General features: G+C 51.0%; 1 protein-coding gene across 1 annotated transcript; it reads left to right on the top strand.

Moving 5' to 3' along the window:
- The first annotated feature begins 16125 nt into the window (after positions 1 to 16125).
- On the top strand, positions 16126 to 20917 carry LOC149354033 (uncharacterized). Its single transcript, XM_089575911.1, has 3 exons — positions 16126 to 16758; positions 17975 to 18210; positions 20566 to 20917. The coding sequence occupies exons 1-3, from the start codon at positions 16126 to 16128 to the stop codon at positions 20915 to 20917; spliced, it is 1221 nt and encodes a 406-aa protein (XP_089432037.1).
- Positions 20918 to 21947: the final 1030 nt, after the last annotated feature.

The raw sequence follows: 21947 nt of genomic DNA, 5'->3' as shown, positions 1-21947 counted from the left end.
TGTGCGACTCGCATACGCGATCACACGTTCCGCGCCTTCTTGATGATGAACGAGGACGGCACCAAGCCCAATATTGCTAGCGTCGGTGTGTATCTCGGTAGCAGCCTCCTCATCAAAGTGAGCAAGCACAGGGGTAGTGTGCAGCCGTCGTCGCAGCTCTGTGAAAGCAGCCTCTTGCGCGGCAGTCCAGACGAACGGTGTATCTTCACGCGTTAAGCGGGTCAAGGGTTCAGCGATGTTGGAGAAGTCTGCGATAAAACGGCGGTAGTAGGCGCACAAACCCAAGAAGCGCTTGAGCGCTTTCTTTGTAGTAGGACGGGGAAACTCGGCTACGGCGGCAGTTTTCTCGGGGTCGGGTTTTACACCGTCGGCGCTCACAACATGGCCAAGAAACTTGAGCTCTTTGTAGCCAAAGTGGCACTTCTCGGGTTTAAGTGTCAAGTCGGCCAACCGCAGGGCATCCAGCACGGTCCGCAGTCGTTCAAGGTGTTGGTCGAAGGTTTCTGAAAACACCACCACGTCATCTAGATAAACTAAACAGGTTTGCCATTTGAGGCCAGCCAGGACAGTGTCCATCATGCGCTGAAACGTCGCAGGCGCTGAACAAAGGCCGAAGGGCAAAACCTTAAATTCATATAGGCCGTCGGGTGTGATGAAGGCAGTTTTTTCGCGGTCACGTTCATCAACCTCAATCTGCCAATATCCGCTCTTTAGGTCGATCGATGAAAAATACTTGGCGCGGCGAAGTCTGTCGAGTGAGTCGTCGATGCGAGGCAGCGGGTAGACGTCCTTTTTCGTTATGGCGTTCACCTTACGGTAATCAACGCAAAAGCGCAAAGTCCCATCCTTCTTCTTTACCAGAACAACAGGCGACGACCACGGGCTCTTAGAAGGCTGAATTACGCCGTCTGTAAGCATCTCCTTCACCTGCGTTTGGATGGCGTCGCGTTCCTTCGGGGAAATGCGGTACGGCTGCTCTCGTATGGGGCGAGCATCATCGGAAGTGATGATTCGATGCTTTGTGACCGCCGTTTGCCGCACTTTCGAGGAGGATGCGAAGCAGGTTTGGTATTGAAGCAGTAGGGCGCGTAGGTCACGCTGTTGAGTCGCTGATAGCCCGGAGCTAATATCGATGCGATCCAGGGACGTGTCCGGTTGTACCATGCCCTCGGACGCAAAACACTCAGTAACATCTCCCAATTGGTCGGCCCACGCGATGGCAGTAGCTCGGAAAAGGCGACGAGGTTCGTTGGTAAAATTAGTAATCAGGAGCTCCGACCGACCGTTATGGAGGTGGACAAGGCTTCGGGCCGAGCAAATGCCGTGTGTCAGTAGCAAGGAAAGGTTGCCCTCGGCGACTGCAGGTCCATCACGTAGCCTATCATCGCATTCAACTCTTGCAAAAACACTGGCGCGCGGCGGGATCAAAACACTCTCAGTGGAAATACGAAGGGCGGAGCTGCGTTGACGAACATCGGAGGTGTCGTCGGCTTTCGCTCTAGAAAACGTAACGGTTCTGTTCCGCAGGTCGATAACGGCCCCATTCTCACGGAGAAAATCTACGCCCAAAATCAGGTCACGAGAACAGTCGCGGAGCACCAGGCAGCTCACTACGAACGTCGAATCGATGATCTGGACCCTAGCCGTGCACTGTCCAAGCGGAGTAATGATATGGCCCCCCGCCGTCCGGATCTGCATGCCAGAGCAGGGAGTCGTGACTCTCTTCAGAAGCGCTGCCAATTTGCCACTAATAATTGAAAACTCTGCTCCTGTGTCCACCAATGCGCTAATGCTGTGACCGTCGAGAAGCACGGGTATGTCGAGTGAGAATCGCTCCTTTAGATCACCTGCTGTCGTCGACGTCGACAAAGCTCTATCATCGGATGTCGGCTTCGTCAGGGGGTCCTTACAGCATCGATATCCAGCGACCACGCCCCCGGAGGTCGGTGTCTTCAGTTTTCCCGGCGAGGACTTGGCGAGCGGTCCGCTGTCGCTCGCGAAAAGTTCTGCGGATTCGGTGAAAATGATGACCGGCGAGGGGACGGCGATCGGGACTGACGGCGCGCCGTGGACCACAGGGGTTGCTGCGTCACGTACTCTTCAATCGCAGGGGGCCGTTGACCAAATCGGGGTCTTGGCGCATCGGGGGAATAACCCTGCAGGCCAAGTTCACGATATGGGCACCGATATATATATATATATATATATATATATATATATATTATATATATATATATATATATATATATATATATATATATATATTGCCACGAATCTTTGTAGCGTTCGTTTGTAGTGTTTGTTCATGCTTCAAGGCTGCCGACGCGCCGCTTTATCGCTTCGTTTGTGACGCACGACGCCCCTAGATTTATCTCGATTGATCGCATCCGGACGGAGCTGATTCTAGTTTGCGCCAGAATGCTCTAGTAACTTCTAAAGCTTTATCTCGAAGGTTCGCTATCAGCTTTAAAAAGAGCACGGCCGACAGCGGCGATCATTCTGTTCGACGACCGCCGAGCACGCTTGTTACTACGCCGCCGCCTTACTGCCTTACTGACGTGCTCAGTGCAGCGGCACTGCGCATGTACAGCCTTTGTCAAAAGTTTCGAGCCCAGAGGGTTTGCTTGCGAGCCACACTGTGTGGTTCGTAATGCATCTCCAGCGCTCCAAATTTCCTGAAGGTAAGGTGATTTCTGTTCCTGCCTCCTCCAATGGGTAGGACTACCACGAATGCTTCAGGAGTCCCACTACAAGGCTTAGAAGGAAACCCATTGGGCTCTAAACTTTTGACAAAGACTGTACTTGTATGATCAGACCTTTGAGTTCAGCCGTTTTGGTTTGTATTTTTGTTGCCATCGAAAAAAATAAAGTTCTCGTTCCACGCCGCCGCCGAGCCACACTTCAGCGAGTAATGAATACAGAGCTGGCAGGCCTTAAGTGGCAGATTTGTCTGGTATATTTAGATGACGTCGTTGTCTTCGCCTCGAACTTTGAAAAGTACCTAAAAAGGCTTCGAACAGTACTAGACGCAATCAAGTCGTCCGGCCTAACTTTGAAAGCAGAGAAGTGCCACTTTGCCTATGAAGAGCTGCTGTTTCTAGGCCACATCGTTAGCAAGGCGGGAGTACGGCGAGACCCGCAGAAAACAGCTGCTATCGTAATGTTTCCGCCACCGGCCGATAAGAAAGCTGTGCGCAGATTCCTCGGACTGTGCGCGTACTACCGACGATTTGTGAAGAACTTTTCGCGCATCGCCGAGCCACTGACTCACCTGACAAAGGCAGACGTGCCATTTAAATGGGAAGCGCCGCCAGTGGAAGCCTTCAAGCAACTTCAGCGTCGTTTACAGTCCCCACCGATACTCCCGCACTTCGATGAAAACGCAGAGACTGAAATTCATACCGACGCAAGTAGTGTGGGCCTAGGCGCTGTCCTCGTTCAGAAAACTGACGGGGTGGAAAAGGTCATCGCGTACGCAAGCCGTTCCCTGTCCAAACCCGAAGCTAATTATTCGACAACTGAGAAGGAGTGCCTTGCCATCATCTGGGCTACGTCGAAATTCCGCCCCTACCTATGCGGACGACAATTCAAGGTGGTCAGCGATCACCACGCACTGTGCTGGCTCGCCAGTTTGAAGGACCCCTCCGGCCGCCTCTCTCGATGCGGCTCCAGGAGTTTGATGTAACCGTCGTTTACAAGTCCGGACGCAAGCACTGTGACGCCGACTGCCTCTCACGAGCCCCTGTAGATGCACCGCCGCCGGACGACGATGAGGACGCCTTCCTGGGTCCCATCAGCTCCACCTATTTTGCACAACAGCAACGCTCGGACCCCGACATAAAATGCCTCATTGAATACTTGGAAGGAAAGGTTTGTTCACCCCCCGCCTCGTTCAAGCGAGGATTGTCTTCGTTCTGTTTACAGTACGATGTCCTCGTGTGGAAGAACTTTGCAGCGAACAAGACAGCCTACCTCCTTGTTGTACCTGTAAGTCTTCGCGGAGAAGTTCTTCAGGCCTCACACGACGGGCCGACTGCTGGACATCTCGGGTTTTCTCGCACCCTCCGCCGAATTCTAGACAAGTATTACTGGCCCCGACTGTCTGCCGATATCGCACATTATGTGAAAACCTGCCGAGATTGTCAGCGACGAAAGACCGCTCCAACCCAACCAGCAGGATTTCTGAACCCCATTGAACACCCCTCAAGGCCCTTTCAGCAGATCGGCATGGACTTGCTTGGCCCTTTCCCGAAATTTAACATCTGGAAACAAGTGGATCATTATAGCGACCGAACTACCTGACCCGCTGCGCCGAGGCAAAAGCCCTACCGAACGGTACAGCAGCAGAAGTCGCCAAATTTTTCGTAGAGAGCATTCTTCTGCGACACGGCGCCCTCGATGTGCTCATCACTGACAGAGGAACAGCATTCACGGCGGAACTGACGCAAGCCATCCTCCATTACAGCCAAACCAGCCACCGGAGAACAACTGCATACCAACGCAACGCAACGCAGACCAACGGACTGACCGAGCGCCTCAACAAAACCATCGTCGATATGCTCGCCATGTATGTCGATGCCGAACACAAGATCTGGGACGTGATCTTGCGTTACGTAGTCTTCGCCTACAGCACCACAGTGCAGGAGACCACCCAGATGACGCCTTTTAGGCACGTCCATGGCAGAGAGGCCACGAGCACGCTGGACGCCATGCTGCCGAACGTTACCAAGGAAGATAACGTCGACGTCGCCGCCTACCTTCAACGCGCAGAAGCCCGAAGACTTGCCCGATTAAGGGTCAAAGACCAGCAGCGGACCGACGCCAGACGCTACAACCTACGAAGACGCAACGCGGAATACAAGCCAGGAGACCGAGTGGGGGTTTGGACGCCCATTCGCCGCCGAGGATTGAGTGAAAAGCTTTTGCGACGCTATTTCGGCCCGTACAAGGTTCTTCGTCGGCTGGGTGAATTGGACTATGAAGTCGTCCCTGACCAAATGACTGCATCCCAGCGACGCCGTGTACGACCAGAAGTAGACCATGTCGTAGGCCTAAAGCCCCATCATGCACGCTAAAGGACGCCGTGTTTCCACATTTGGTGTTTATTTTTGCGCAGTGCTTTATTCATGGTTTATAGCTGCATTATTTTCTAAAGCATCGAGTCGATGCTTCTTTGAGAGGGGAGTAATGCCGCGAATCTTTGTAGCGTTCGTTTGTAGTGTTTGTTCATGCTTCAAGGCTGCCGACGCGCCGCTTTATCGCTTCGTTTGTGACGCAAGGCGCGCTTAGATTTATCTTGATTGATCGAATCCGGACAGAGCCGATTCTAGTTTGCGCCAGAATGCTCTAGTAACTTCTAAAGCTTTATCTCGAAGAGCACGGCCAACAGCGGCGGTCATTCTGTTCGACGACCGCCGAGCACGCTTGCTTCTACGCCGCCGCTGAGTGATGGAGTTCTTTGCGGGCCCAAGTCAGCCCAAATAAAGAGTTTCGTTTCGAAGACATTCTGGCTGTTTTGTACTCACCACTACGTGACAATATATATGTATATATATATATATATATATATATATATATATATATATATATATATATATATATATATATATATATATACATATATATATATATATATATTGCCGCCAGGTGTCCCCGGGCGGCGCCGAAAGGACGAAGAAGTGAGGAACTCGCGTGCTCTCGGAGCTGGGACTCTGCTTCTCTGTTTTCGGCCTGCGCCTAGCCTGTGTGATTAAGGACCCATCTGTGACATTTGTGGTGGAGTGCGCTGGGTACATCGCCCTGGAATATGTCGCACACCCCTCCTAACACCGAGGACCCCAGACCTCTCCCTATCGACACGCCAGTGCATCGGGTCAGTCGCGGCAATCTAGGACTGCCCCTTGAGCATGGGCTGTTGGAGACTACCTCGGCACCTGGCCGGCTGCCTCCTGAGCTCAGGCCATTTGACACTACCTCGGCGCCTGCCCCTCAACCAGTCATGCAAGGCGCCGCGTACTACACCCTCCAAAACCCACTGGCTACCAAAATCATTTCACGGGACTCAGCTGGAGGACGTGGAAGATTGGCTCCTCCAGTTTGAACGTGTCGCCGCATTTAACCAGTGGGATGACGCCGCCAAACTGAGGAACGTTTTCTTCAGCTTGGAGGACGGTGCTCGGACGTGGTACGAAAACCGTGAGGACGCTCTTTTGTCATGGCATGAGTTCCGACGTCAATTGCTCGCCGCGTATGTCAGCGCTGATCGTCGGGAGCGAGCTGAACGCGCCCTGCAGTCCCGCATGCAGATGCCCAATGAAACGGTTACCATGTACGTCGAAGACATGACGCGTCTCTTCCGGCGGGCTGACCCAGCCATGTCGGAAGCCAAAAAGCTGCGCCACCTAATGCGTGGTGTGAAAGAACAGCTTTTCGCCGGCCTCGTGCGCAGCCCCCCAAGCACTGTTGCCGAGTTTCTAGCAGAGGCTGTCACGATGGAGCAGGTTCTCCGGCAGCGTTCCACCGCGTACGACCGGCCAGTCCTTGCTGCTTCTGTTACGGAGCCTTTCCCGGCGTTCAACACCAATACCGACTTCCTCCGTGACATGATCCGCACTGTCGTCCGTGAGGAGCTGCAGAAGATCTGTGGTACGTCGCAGACCACTGCCAGCTCCTTTATGGGCGTTATCCACGACGCGGTGCAGCAGGCTGTGAGGCCACAGTTCCTACGCGGCGAACCACAGCCAGTACAGCCAGATTACTACCGCCCGACGTACGCTGAAGCTCTGCGACGCCCTGCCCCGAATCCAGCGGCATTTACACAGCCTATCCAGACGGACTACTGCCGCCCGACGTATGCTGACGCTTTACGACGCCCTGCCCCAAATGCAACGGCGTTTGTTCAAGCCCATCACGACGTCCCGCTACCCTCCGTGCAGCCAGTGCAGCACATCCCGAGTGACCGACGATCCCTGCGCAGAGCGGACGTCTGGCGTGGCCCAGACCGACGACGTTTGTGTTTCCATTGTGGGGAGCCCGGTCACCTGTTCCGGCGGTGCCCATATCGTGAACTTGGCCTGCAGGGTTATTCCCCCGATGCGCCAAGACCCCGATTTGGTCAACGGCCCCCTGCGATTGAAGAGTACGTGACGCAGCAACCCCTGTGGTCCACGGCGCGCCGTCAGTCCCGATCGCCGTCCCCTCGCCGGTCATCATTTTCACCGAATCCGCAGAACTGTTCGCGAGCGACAGCGGACCGCTCGCCAAGTCCTCGCCGGGAAAACTGAAGACACCTACCTCCGGGGGCGTGGTCGCTGGATATCGATGCTGTAAGGACCCCCTGACGAAGCCGACATCCGATGATAGAGCTTTGTCGACGTCGACGACAGCAGGTGATCTAAAGGAGCGATTCTCACTCGACATACCCGTGCTTCTCGACGGTCACAGCATTAGCGCATTGGTGGACACAGGAGCAGAGTTTTCAATTATTAGTGGCAAATTGGCAGCGCTTCTGAAGAGAGTCACGACTCCCTGCTCTGGCATGCAGATCCGGACGGCGGGGGGCCATATCATTACTCCGCTTGGACAGTGCACGGCTAAGGTCCAGATCATCAATTCGACGTTCGTAGTGAGCTGCCTGGTGCTCCGCGAGTGTTCTCGTGACCTGATTTTGGGCGTAGATTTTCTCCGTGAGAATGGGGCCGTTATCGACCTGCGGAACAGAACCGTTACGTTTTCTAGAGCGAAAGCCGACGACACCTCCGATGTTCGTCAACGCAGCTCCGCCCTTCGTATTTCCACTGAGAGTGTTTTGATCCCGCCGCGCGCCAGTGTTTTTGCAAGAGTTGAATGCGATGATAGGCTACGTGATGGACCTGCAGTCGCCGAGGGCAACCTTTCCTTGCTACTGACACACGGCATTTGCTCGGCCCGAAGCCTTGTCCACCTCCATAACGGTCGGTCGGAGCTCCTGATTACTAATTTTACCAACGAACCTCGTCGCCTTTTCCGAGCTACTGCCATCGCGTGGGCCGACCAATTGGGAGATGTTACTGAGTGTTTTGCGTCCGAGGGCATGGTACAACCGGACACGTCCCTGGATCGCATCGATATTAGCTCCGGGCTATCAGCGACTCAACAGCGTGACCTACGCGCCCTACTGCTTCAATACCAAACCTGCTTCGCATCCTCCTCGAAAGTGCGGCAAACGGCGGTCACAAAGCATCGAATCATCACTTCCGATGATGCTCGCCCCATACGAGAGCAGCCGTACCGCATTTCCCCGAAGGAACGCGACGCCATCCAAACGCAGGTGAAGGAGATGCTTACAGACGGCGTAATTCAGCCTTCTAAGAGCCCGTGGTCGTCGCCTGTTGTTCTGGTAAAGAAGAAGGATGGGACTTTGCGCTTTTGCGTTGATTACCGTAAGGTGAACGCCATAACGAAAAAGGACGTCTACCCGCTGCCTCGCATCGACGACTCACTCGACAGACTTCGCCGCGCCAAGTATTTTTCATCGATCGACCTAAAGAGCGGATATTGGCAGATTGAGGTTGATGAACGTGACCGCGAAAAAACTGCCTTCATCACACCCGACGGCCTATATGAATTTAAGGTTTTGCCCTTCGGCCTTTGTTCAGCGCCTGCGACGTTTCAGCGCATGATGGACACTGTCCTGGCTGGCCTCAAATGGCAAACCTGTTTAGTTTATCTAGATGACGTGGTGGTGTTTTCAGAAACCTTCGACCAACACCTTGAACGACTGCGGACCGTGCTGGATGCCCTGCGGTTGGCCGACTTGACACTTAAACCCGAGAAGTGCCACTTTGGCTACAAAGAGCTCAAGTTTCTTGGCCATGTTGTGAGCGCCGACGGTGTAAAACCCGACCCCGAGAAAACTGCCGCCGTAGCCGAGTTTCCCCGTCCTACTACAAAGAAAGCGCTCAAGCGCTTCTTGGGTTTGTGCGCCTACTACCGCCGTTTTATCGCAGACTTCTCCAACATCGCTGAACCCTTGACCCGCTTAACGCGTGAAGATACACCGTTCGTCTGGACTGCCGCGCAAGAGGCTGCTTTCACAGAGCTGCGACGACGGCTGCACACTACCCCTGTGCTTGCTCACTTTGATGAGGAGGCTGCTACCGAGATACACACCGACGCTAGCAATATTGGGCTTGGTGCCGTCCTCGTTCATCATCAAGAAGGCGCGGAACGTGTGATCGCGTATGCGAGTCGCACACTCTCGCGCACCGAAATCAACTATTCCACCTCAGAAAAGGAGTGCCTCGCCGTCATCTGGGCCACGATGAAATTTCGGCCCTATATCTACGGTCGCCCTTTCAAAGTCGTCACAGACCATCATTCCTTGTGCTGGCTGACCAATCTCCGGGACCCATCAGGCCGCCTGGCACGCTGGAGCCTTCGCCTTCAGGAATTTGATTATACAATTGTCTATAAGTCCGGACGTAAACACGAGGATGCCGACACGCTCTCGCGCGCACCCGTCGAGCAAGCTGATGACAGCACAGAGGACGACCATCGTTTCCTAGGTGTGGTCAGCAGTTTGGACTTGGTGGCAAGGCAACGTGCTGACGCTGACCTGCGGTCTGTCATGGATCACCTAGAGGGCCATGCTTCCAACGTACCTCGACCCTTTTCCCGCCACCTGTCCTCTTTTTGTATTCGCAATGGCGTACTCTACAAGAAAAACTCTCGTAACGGTGCCCGGACCTACCTCCTAGTCGTGCCATCAGACCTCCGCGACGACATCCATCCTTTCAGTGTGTCATGATGAGCCCACATCTGGCCACTTGAGATTTGCACACACGCTCGCCCGAGTGCGTCAGGCCTATTATTGGCCTAAACTTGCAGCGACCATCCATCGCTACGTCAGAGGTTGCCGTGAGTGCCAGCGTCGTAAGTCGCCACCGCTAAAGCCTGCAGGTTTGCTCCATCCAATTGAACCATTTCGCACACCTTTTGACCAAGTCGGCATTGATCTTCTGGGCCCATTTCCTGTATCAGCATCTGACAATAAGTGGATTATAGTTGCGACTGATTATTTGACGCGCTATGCGGAAACCAAGGCGGTGCCGCGCAGTACATCCTCGGAAATAGCGCATTTCTTCATACACCACATCGTTTTACGACACGGCGCCCCGTCTTCCGAAAGCACCGACAGAGGCACTGCGTTTACTGCACAGCTCATGCACGAGGTGTTCCAGCTGAGTCACACGACCCACCGCAAGACTGCTGCATACCACCCGCAGTCAAACGGGCTCACGGAGCGCCTCAACAAAACCTTTGCGGACATGCTCGCCATGTACGTCGATGTAAAGCACAAGACCTGGGACGAAATCCTCCCATACGTGACGTTCGCCTATAACACGGCGCTTCAGGAAACGACTCGCTTTACGCCGTTTCGCCTCGTCTACGGGCGTGACGTACAGACAATGCTCGACGCCATGCTTCCGTGCGCCCCTGACGACCAGGAGCTCACGTCGGACGCCGAGGAGTTTACCCGGCACGCAGAGCAAGCCCGGCAACTGGCCCGTATGCACATCCGACGGCAGCAGGCCACGGATGTACAACGCTACAACCAACGACATCGACACGTAGAGTACCACCCCGACGACAAAGTGTGGGTATGGACCCCAGTACGTCGCCCAGGCCTGTCGGAGATGCTCCTGAGCCGCTACTTTGGACCGTACACAGTGTTGCGCCGTATCACGGATGTGACGTATGAAGTCCTCCCCGATGGCACTCTACCGAGTTCGCGCCGTCGACCTCAGCCTGAGGTCGTGCACGTACTGCGCATGAAGCCTTACAGTACACAGTAAAGGACGTAGCCTCTTCCGCGTGTTCTTTTTATTTGTGCCTGCAGCCGTTGAGCGGCATGTGACCGTTTGTTCACTTGCTTACTTCCTCCCGTTCACTCAATGTGCGCCCACGTTTTTCCTTTCTTTTTTGGGGGAGGGAAATAATGCCGCCAGGTGTCCCCGGACGGCGCCGAAAGGACGAAGAAGTGAGGAACTCGCGTGCTCTCGGAGCTGGGACTCTGCTTCTCTTTTTGCGGCCTGCGCCTAACCTGTGTGATTAAGGACCCATCTGTGACAATATATATATATATATATATATATATATATATATATATATATATATATATATATATATATATATATATATATATATATAGACAGGGTGTCCCAGCTAAATTGCACCAAGATTTATAAAAAAACAATGTTTTTCAGAACTGAAATCGCATAGATGTTGCTAGGGTTTATCTAAACTTACAGTCTCATTTTTTCGCGCCTCCTATTTGGATAATTGGATGCGAAAAATGAATTAACTTTTTAAATATAGCTTGAAACGTTCAAGCGTCAATAGGAAAGTTGTGGAGCTCCACAAATATTGTCCAGCCCGGGCACTTCCAACGAGATAGACTTAGCGTGGCCTTTTTTATTCGGGAAAAACGAAAGCCCGCGGAGTTTAAAAAATACCACGTGACAACGCGCTCTGTGCGCCCGAATGCGCTGCGATTACAGCGCTCTCATCCGTGCTTTGTGAAAAACATCATTTTCTTCGCGCCTTTCGTGCTGTTCAAGACAGAGCTTCGCGTTGTGCTTGGTTCCAAGATTAGCGCGAACGGGTACGGGCGGCAGTTGAAAGAAAGCAGGGCTCCCAATTCTGCGGCGAGAATTGCGCTCTCACGATAGCAGAATGCGTGCGGAGGAACGATGACAATCTCATGAGTTTGAATTTGAGAGCAGGATCCCAAGAAGCAAGAAAAAATAACGTCTGATAACATAGGCATAAAGCCTCATAACGTCGTGTGAATTACGCTGAAAAACGGGAGCCGCGCTTTTTTTCAACTGCCGCCCGAACCCACTGGAGCTTATCTCGGAACCAAGCACAACGCGACGCGCTGTCTTTGGGCAGCACGAAAGGCCCGAAGCGGGTGATGTTTTTTAGAAAGCACTGATGAGAGCGCTGTAATCATGGCCCATCCGGGCGCACGGAGCTCACTGTAACGTGGTGTTTTTTAAACTCCGCGGGGTTTTGTTTTTCCCGAATAAAAGCGGCCACGCTAAGTCTACCTCGTTGGAAGTGCCTGGGTTAGGAAATATTTGTGGAGCTCCACAACTTTCCTATTGGCTCCTGAACATTTCAAGCTATATTTAAAAAGTTAATTTATTTATCTCGACTAATTATTAAATAGGACGGGCGAAAAAAATTGTACTGTAACTTTAGATAAACCCTTACACCATCCACACGATTTCAGTTCTAAAGAACGCTTCGCTTTTTTTTTAAATCTTGGTCCAATTAGCTGGGACACCCTGAATATATATATATATATATATATATATATATATATATATATATATATATATATATATATATATATATATATATATATAGCAGACAAGTAAGGGGAATGAGGGGCTCGTTATACATTTTTAAGACAAGCCAACAGCCACAGAAACCAAGGAACACAGAGGATTTTATTTATAATGATTTATTTTGTGGTGTTGATCAATGGAGAATATTATTGAATATGTTATCGCTTAAAGATAATTGATTAGAAAAGCAGATTTGACAGCCGTCGTCGTAGCTCAGAGGTAGAGCACCGGACGCGTAATTTGGAGGTCGTGCGTTCGGTACCCACCGGCGGGAACCGAACCCGCCGGAGGGAACTGATATATTATAATTGTGTCCGATATATTATAATTAATTGCAACCTGCTCGGAACGGGACTGTAAATATGATTTCATAATATAATAAAAACAACCTCGGAAGCCCTATGTATTCAGTTCAAAGTCAAGCTCCTTTAAAAAGTCAACAGAAATGCTTAGCGTTAGCTCTTTGTGTTCGGAAGAATCTACATTAGCTCCTTTTATATTAGGAGGGTGGTCTCAGTGGAACAGAACTTTTTAAATCCATGCAGACTGGGTGTTATTAGCATATGCTTTGTACAGAAACCTACGATCCTAGAATATAGTGGGTGTGTAAGCATTCGGAAAACAAACAGAGTATAGATGCTGGGCGGTAATTGGATAAATTATTCGATTCCCTCCTTCATGAAATATAATGACTCTTGCAGTTTGCATGCTTCTAGGAAAAGTGCCTTCAGTAGCGCAACAGTTGAAGTAGTGGTTCAAAATGGGACAAAGAATGCCAATTACATATTTGAATGGCTGTATCTGGAAACCATCCCGGTCCTTGAATTGCTTTATTTAAGAGAATTAAAGCATCGTTCAATCTGATTTTGTTCCGTGGGAACTAGGGATGCAGTAAATGAGATCCGCTGATCCAGATACGTCATCCAAGCAGGGCCATGAATGCTATGCGCAAATGGCACAAAGAAAGCATTAAATTAATCTGCTATCCTTTTTCCTGATAACTTCTCGTTACCTGTGGTCTAAGTTTATCCGCCTAAAACTAATCACCACCCGGAGTTTTAAAGGATCCCCTGTGTATATTGCCATTCGTAGCGTACACTGTGGGGCTAGTGTGCACGTAGAGATTATCGAATCAGTACAGGTCTGCCATGCCATCATGATCAAAGGAAAAAATTGAGCCCAATCACGAAACCCGATACGAGAAAGCTGCGATAGCAGTGAGATATACACTCGATGACTAATTTGAAGATTTACGATAGATGACTACTTTGATGATTTTGCTTACCATATTTCTAGAAAAGGGTTGTAGCGCCGAAAAGTACAACACACTGCAAGCGAGACGGGTCAAGCGCCTGTCCAGTCTAGCTTGCTGTGTGTTGTCCTCTACGGCGCTACAACCCTTCTCTGGAAAGGTTCTAGAAAACAGAATGCGTATTGTTGTCCATGGACCTTCCCCTAAACCTTGACAATAAACGATGTTTGAATGGTTTTTGGACGATCAAAAGTTTAGAAGAGTGACGACGAACAACCCACCAGCGAAGTATGAGCCGAAGCGCCAGTGAAGTATCGTCCTTTTCCGCTGCGTCTTTCATGAATTCAGCGGACCTATGTGGCAACAAAATGAAAAGTTTCTTTCGCGCACCCGGAGCCGGCCACTTTAAAGATTCGTTTTAAAATAATTGTTTTTCCTGCCACCGGCGGCTGCGCTTAGCGATGGCAGGGCCAATATCGTTTGTTCGATGTCTGTTGCCGGCACCGGTACCACTCTTGATGCTTACCGAGAGCGGAGAGGCAGCAGTATGGATCGTACTACGAAGCACTGCGAAATATGGCCCGTACTTTCAAATATGTTCTCCCGCAGTTCATCGGCGCCGCCTAACGCGTTTAGGGCGCGCTCAAAAGTTTTGACGGTCCACCGACTTCTGTCGTTGATCTGCAGCAGACGCTAGAATCGGTGGGAAAATTTTCCAGTGACTCTAGCAGACGCAGCACTTGGCGTGAATGACCTGAACTGCGGCAGCCTCGTTGCAAGTATCACGTGTAGCTAAAAAGGGCGCACCGTTGTTCTCTTTGAACCTGTGTTTCCTGGATTGGAGCGTTGTCCTTTGTGCACGAAGAGCTTACTTGTGCCTGCCGTCGTGATGTTCTCTGTGTTCCACCTTTGTGTAGCTTTGTTGTAGCTTGTTGTACCTTTCTGTAGCTTGAGGCATCAAATCAGTTGCTTGCAGTTGATTCTTGGAGTGAAAAATAGAAGCCAGGAAATTATTTCCAATTGAAAACGCAGCGCTAATCCATTGCGTAGCAGAACCGATGGTAATGAACGCTTTCAATTGCGCACTTACCCTTTCTTTTAAAAAATTCTACTCGCCGCCATTTGCGCAGTTTCACCCGATCCGAGTGTGCAGGAATTTTCGGCGGAAAGAGGGAACGGCGGAGCACAGTTGCGACCACCAGGGGGGGGGGGGGGGGGGGTGGCTGTACTGACTAGCGTATCCTTGGAAGATCAGTTAAAGCTCTTCGACCAGGTTCATGAAGGAAGCTTGGGCCATTGGCTTTTTGGAATGTGGACCCCACACATTTGATCCTCAAGCTACGCTCAAGCCCAGTTTCTCAATAAAATTTACGCTCTCTCTCTCTCTCTCTCTCTCTCTCTCCAGTACATGCAAAAAGAGAGAGGGCACCACGCTGCCGCTGGAGCTGAGATTTGCGCCGGCGAAAGATGGACGACATACCGGTGCCAAGATAGCTACGAAGGCCGGGATCTGAATGTCGTGGGCTGTCGTCCGACGCTGAATAGAGCACTTATCTCTTTCCCATGAGGTGTCAGAGTCCAAAGCAACGAAGGGGCAAGACAAACTAGCTAACTTTCACTATACGCTTTATATCGCGCTCACAGGGTTTATAAAGGTACAAACTAGATGCTAGACGGGAGACATAAGAAACGTTATCAAGCTGACAGCGTGAAATCTGACAACAGACGTCTGAAAATAAAAAACAAAACTAAACGAATTGCAACCAAAACAAAACCTAAGAGCTGGTACCGCATTTGCTGGTATGCCTGGACGGAGGGCAGCATGCGAACTTCTGAAACACGCATACCAGTTTTTAGATTTTCTTTTGGTTGCAGTTCGTTTAATTTTGCTTTTGATTTCGATATGTCTGTTGTAAAATTACACGCTCTCAGGCTGATAACCTTTCATGTGCTTCTGCTGTAGCATCTACTTTGTGCCTTTACAAACCCTGTGAGCTCCAAAGATAGTTTAGAGAGTTTAGAGAGTTTAGAGAGTTTAGTCTGTCTTGTCTCTTCGTTGTTTTGGGCTATGGAACCTCGTGTGAATTATCCACTAGCCCGAACCATCGCCCTTATAATTTACATCCCTTTCCTCTCCTTATATGTTCTCCACCTTCTCTTTTATCTAATTTCTTCTAACTTCTTACGACTTGGGCGCCGGCGGTCTGTGCCCGCCCGTTACAAAGGGTACAGCTACCATATTACCGCCACAGTTCACCATTATCATCATCTCGTAACCGTCGTCGGCTCAAAGTGTACGGTCCGGGGCACCATCATCATCATCCGTGGGACTGTACTGTTGGGAGATTGCAACCATGCATCCCGCATAACAGGTTTTGTTTCTCGTGCTACGGCTAGAGAGGACGAAGAAGAGCACAGCGATGTGGCAGCGACTCGCCTGGGCTTACTAACCGCGCTTCCTCTTGCCGATTGACGAAAATGCAGTCCACCCAAGAAAGCCCCGAGGGACGCCAAAAAGCCGACAGTCCTGGCGTAGTTTCGCTGCCGGCCCAGCTACTACATGAGAGCTGGCCGCCCTCCCCGACATGTCCTGGCGCACAGCAAGGAGCACATTTCCAGGCGGACGCCGCATGGGTGGCGGCTGAGGCGCCAGAGCAGTGCTACCCCGTTTTCTGCTACGACGGTGCTGTGAGTCCCCTTATCGGTCCTTTGTTGGAACCTCAGCCACCAAAGAGGAGCAGCCCCGAGTGCCTCAGCTTCGTGTTCGGCATTGTGTTCGCTGGCATGCTCCTGACACTGGGCCTTCTTGTGGTTCACGGGCCACTCGCTACCCATGAGATCACCCCCGAGGACCATCTCACGGCACGCAGCCTGGTGGCGACTCCACGCGCTGTCGGCCGACCAGGGATTCCACACAGAATGGCCGCGCCAAGGGTTGGAGGAGGCGGGAGGAAGAGGGCTTCGCAGCGTTCTCGCATCGTTGTCCCGGTTGGTGGAAGGAATAGTAATGAAGTGGTATTTCGTGCCCCGGTGTTGAGCACGAAGACGAAGACGACGACTGCCACCACAGAGGCGCAAACGCATGACCCCGACGAGGACCAGGTAATTCGCGTGAATTATATGATCTAGAGAGATAAAGGAAGAGGGAAGGCAGGGATCTTAACCAGAAGGGTGTCACGGTTGGCTACCCTGCACTGGCGAAGAGGGATGAGGGTACTGAAAAAAGAAAGAGAGAACGGACGAGGCGCACAGTCAAAATATGTCCTTCAAGCAAATCGCTATCAGGTATGAAAACTGTGCGGCTTTTTTTGGTGCCGCACTATTCATTCATGTAAAGGTTCTTTGCTGATGGACTGAACCGCAGCCCGGACTGCAGTTCAGTTGAGCCGCAAGAACTGAATGTAGTGCGTCCAGCACTTGCATTGCGTTGTTGGCTGCTGGCATGTGCATGCTATAAAGCAGAAAACGCAAGACATTCATAAAGGATGTGAGCATCGCAATCACTTGAAGGACTTGGCCATGGTCCGGATCCTGACTTTTTTCGGGGTCAGTCGTACGCTCTGGACACTGGGAGAGCGGCCACATCCCTCACCCAGGGGGAGTGCAAAACGGTTATTACTGATCGTTACGGCGGGCAATGTTCTGGAAACGCTCGTGCTTCACACAGTCTTTTTGAAAGGCAACATAACAATGCTTGTCGCTCCGTACAGCCAGCGCAATCTAGGGGCGCGTGCAGTTCGCAGCTATCGCTGTTCAGAGTGGAGGCGCGCTCCCTACACTCTTCTGCGTCCTCTGTAGCAGAGGCAGACGAAAGAATTCTGCCGCGGAATAATTCTAGGCGCATAAAATTGCGCGAGGGCATGCATAGTGCATTACAGCTATACAACTGACGTATGGCTGCATTTCATCTAGATTCGAAGTTCTCGTCGTCTGTAACGGACAGTTACTGTGCCCATGAGCGCTTGTAATCAAGCGCGAAATGCGGCATACTATTGCTATCAAAGGACCGCTTTTCGGCAAAGTTGGCTATAGGATCATGGAACATTCTCACCTACATTCATTCGCTCAAACAGCATCGGAGCACAGAATAGGTTGCCGATGTTACTGACGGCGTCCTGGAATTTTTAATGACCAGGTTCTGAAATGAGTGCATAGTTTAATTGCATGCGTCACGTCAACTTTCACGACCAAAATTCTCTTCGTGGCCTAGACGGACGGAAGTACAGCTTAACATGGGCTTAAGTTCGCTTTGCCTCAGTCGACGGTACAAACAGGCTGCCGCTCACTAGAGAGAAACCGTCTCCTTCTCTGTAAACGTAAATCGCAGGCGGACTCCGAGTCCTGCAGCCGTCACCTGTACACGCACTGCACGCTAACAAAGAAGGAGTTCTTCTACAACGTGGACCAGCACTCCTGCGTGTCGGCGGCTGAAGACACGGTGCACGTCTGCAACCGTGGCTCTAACCGGTTCGTGAGCCTCGACAGCTGCCTCGCCAGCTGCGTCAAAGGCCGCCAGGCATCGGACCGCTGCTACGAGAGCACCATCTTCTTTCCCTGCTCGCGGTGAGCTCGATGCGTCTCTTTTAACGCCTTCACTATTATAAGTCACCTTTACATGAAAGAGACGGAAGTAGAATCCAGTTTACTTTCATAGAGAATGTGAAAAAACATCGAGTAACAGAGTAGACCACGAGTTGTGCCTTTGCTTCTTAAAACCAGCCCTTCCTCTCGAAAAACCAACTGAAGACGAATTCTGTCTATTCATGTAAACGCGGCTATAGAGGAAGGGCTGGCCAATTCCAAGAGCGGGCATATCTCTTTATTGCCCACCAAAATTTCCGGTCTCGACTCCACTTCGAGGAATGATCGGTGTTGTAAAATGTAGGGATGAAAATCTGCTGGATGTTCGCCTGTGGTCCCATAGTGTGGTAAATCTTATGTGTGGCCGAAGCGGATAACCGGAAAGCTGCGCACATTTTGCGCCACAAGAATAAGAGGCTGCGAATGAAGTAAAATATGGCGATGGCCACTTGGGACCGTTGTCGCCCCAAACACCCAACCACCTCCTCGCCCTCTCTAATTTCCTCCTCTAAAGTTGGCCTATAATTACGCCCCTGAACTTAATTTTCACGAGTCGTAACTGAAGATGAGAATTTAACTTATCACATGCCTGACCCACAAGAGGTTAGTGGCCAGCCTGGAAAGGGCTAAATCACGTTTTTCGGAGAGGAAGTCGGTGGTGTATGCATTTCTTGGATGGACTAAGAAACCTTCTTTTGCGCGATTCTGACAGTTTTCTCACTTCCCCCTTGACCTCCTGTACAGTCATGTCGGGTTGGGGAGGGTGGGGGTGGGGGTGTTGCCAACTGAAAGCGCCCGCTCATAGCGCGTAACCACCGCACAGAGAACTCGCGCTTTGTTGTTTTCCCGCGACGACTTTGCTAGATTGGGCAAACCCAAGTCTTACGCAACACAGCTAACGTTTCCGCAAAAGTACTTTTAAGCTACTCAACAGTACTTTCTGCGGCACTGAAGCCCACGCACTACGAGAAGGTTAGGAAGTTTCACCCAGTGAAAAGATTTAGGCTATAGGCAGCGCACGCATGAGCCATGATGGCGTAGTTAGCAGCCTAGCTAAATAAAAAGAGCAGGTTTAGTGAAACCTACTTAACAACAACGAAAGACAGCCTCTATCACACTCAACAGTTTGGCTTGATCCTGTGTTTAAATACAAAGCACAGGCAAAAATAAAAAAAAAATCAGGGGCACTTTGGTTTTCTAAAGTGCTGCAGAAAGCCTTTCCTGGCGCACTGTTTGGCTGTTTGGCATTGACTGCGATACTGTTTGTGCTGTACTGGAGCTTTATTTGACTAAGCAGTTTGACTATACATTACAACTACACACTTTGACTACCGATTTTGACTGCTTCTTTAGCACGACTCTCTCTCTCTGCTTCGATGAGTTCGGTTGTATCCATGGCGCTGTTCGCTGTAATGCGGTATGTAATGCGGTCACCAACAGACGCCTTACGCCCCCTATCGGAGCCCACGATAACTATTTTATTAGTTGTCTTCTCTAAAAGGAGTCGTCAGGCATCCGGAGGTTACCTCATTACTGAGAATCCGCGCACTCGGACGTCAAAACCTTTTCGACCAACCGAAAAGTGTGGCACCTCTGCTGACAACCTTCTGTCGACAAACTTCTATCGACAACGATGAGGCATTAAAGGCTTTGGCCTTAAAATGCGGCAGTGCGCGGCTCCTAGACTAGCTTGACTCCTGCGGCACCACAGAATGTTTATGCAGGCATACGAGAGAAGGATGCAGGCCAACATGTTGATCACCAACTCAGTTCTGTGTATGCGTCTTTGATTGGCGATGTACATGCAGTTTACCAGCAGCTATTTGAGACTACAGAATACTGATTATTGTTCAGGTTAAGTCGCATGCTAGGATTTGTCGCTGACTGCCGTGGTCCTTTATGCAGACGTTTGGATGGTATGTGAGGTTTAACATCTCGAAGCTGCGCATTGATAATGAGAGACGCCATAGGTGAGGGCTCTGTATTCATATAGAACACCAAGAGCTTTTTAGGCGCACTGACATCTCATTTTTGTACTTTGCCTCCACCGAAATGGAGCCTACGGGGCCACGTTTCGACCCCGCGCCATGAGACTCGGCACCTTAACCCTGTAGCTCCTATGCCCTCGCGGTGAGTATATATAAAGAGGCTTAGTGGTATCCTTCCTATTCGTCATTTAGTATATTCGGGTTGGATCTAGCTCCTAACAACGCCTTGAGTTGTGGGGAGCACCTACAGCAATCATAAGGTGCAGAGGTATATATTTTTCAGATGAACATTGCGCACTCTTGATGGCAATTAATACACTTTGCCGCCACGCCTCCATCCCTCGTGCAGGCAAGACGTCCTGTATGAGCCGTGGTACTTCGACGGCAAGAAGTGCGTCGCGTGGAGCTTTCCGCAGGGCAGCTGCCTTTCGGCTGGCCACCGGGGCCTGTTCCGCAGCTGGGACGAGTGCCGCAGGCACTGCGTGCTGTATCCGGGCCCGGAGTGCGACGAGGGACACCCGCCCGCCGAGACCTGCTCGCCGCGACAACTGAGGCACCCGTACTTCGCCGACATGCAGTCCCACGGCGGTGCCCGCTGCGTCAACGCATCACGGCGGACGCTCCAGTCGCAGCGCTGCCTAATCGGCCCCAACCAGTTCTCCTCGATGTCTGCTTGCCGCAGGGCCTGCGTCAGGGGCTAGCGGCGCGTGCCCTGGCGGTGGTCGCCCTAGCTCTTTGTGCAAGCCTTGCCACACACAGTGTGCTTGCAGTAGTACCACAATTTTGGCATCATGTCAGCAGAGTGCGTGTTATGCGTTCTTGCGGAAAAGCTATTCAGAAAAAAATGCACGACGGAACGCGGTGTTCACGAGTCGTCGATGTCGTCTGCTGCCTACGTGATTGTTCTAAAAGGTGCGATGGGCATAACTGGTGCTACTGAATTTTTAACAGAGATGCACGTAAATTTCAAATCCACGAGCAGCGCCAACGAGGATGTGACTGAGTTTAATCATCAACCGCATTTGACCCGAGAAAGCAGTGTTGTCAATACAAAAAATTAGTCATTAGTTCAAAGGGATAGAAGTAAATGATATGTATCTGCCGTAAGAGTAGCCAGTAGATAAGTAAAAAAAGCAGAAATTAAGAGTTGCCTTTGACAATTGTTAGTATGCTGCCAAAAATATGAGAATGCATAATAATATACTTGAAAAATAATCAGTGATCATAATCGAACATCTTCGATGAAGGTATGCGAAAACAAAATGGCCACGCTGCGCGAATAGAAGGATACGCCATAGTAATAAGCCGGCTTGCGCCCTTGAAACTGGTGCACACCATTTTTTAAGTGTTTCCCGCAGCACTGAAGCAGACACGCAACCTGGCGATGCTTACTGAAGTCTCGCCTGGCGCCTAGCTCTCGTCTTTGTCGCTTTGCGCTGTCACACTTTCGTCAATATATGTGTAACAAACTGGCGCAGGTCACCTCTGCGGCCTCCTGTAAAGCATTAACTGTGGAAGAACAAAGCTGCTCCATTAGGATACGCGTGAAGCAACGCGTCTGACGCGAAGTTTCTTGTGCAGATGAACCGAAGACAAACAATGCGTTTAGACGGACGCACTTTTTGAAAAATATTTAGAAACAGAAGACACTGGCATTCCTTACCGAAATCAGTGCTTGCTGTACGGAACCCTTTTTGAGGGAGGGGGAATTTTTAGACCTAAAGCTTAGTG

This window comes from Amblyomma mixtum, chromosome 3, assembly GCF_055824585.1.
Source record: "Amblyomma mixtum isolate Tamu chromosome 3, ASM5582458v1, whole genome shotgun sequence".
Lineage (NCBI taxonomy): Eukaryota > Metazoa > Arthropoda > Arachnida > Ixodida > Ixodidae > Amblyomma > Amblyomma mixtum.
This window is presented reverse-complemented; position numbering and strand designations above follow the sequence as displayed.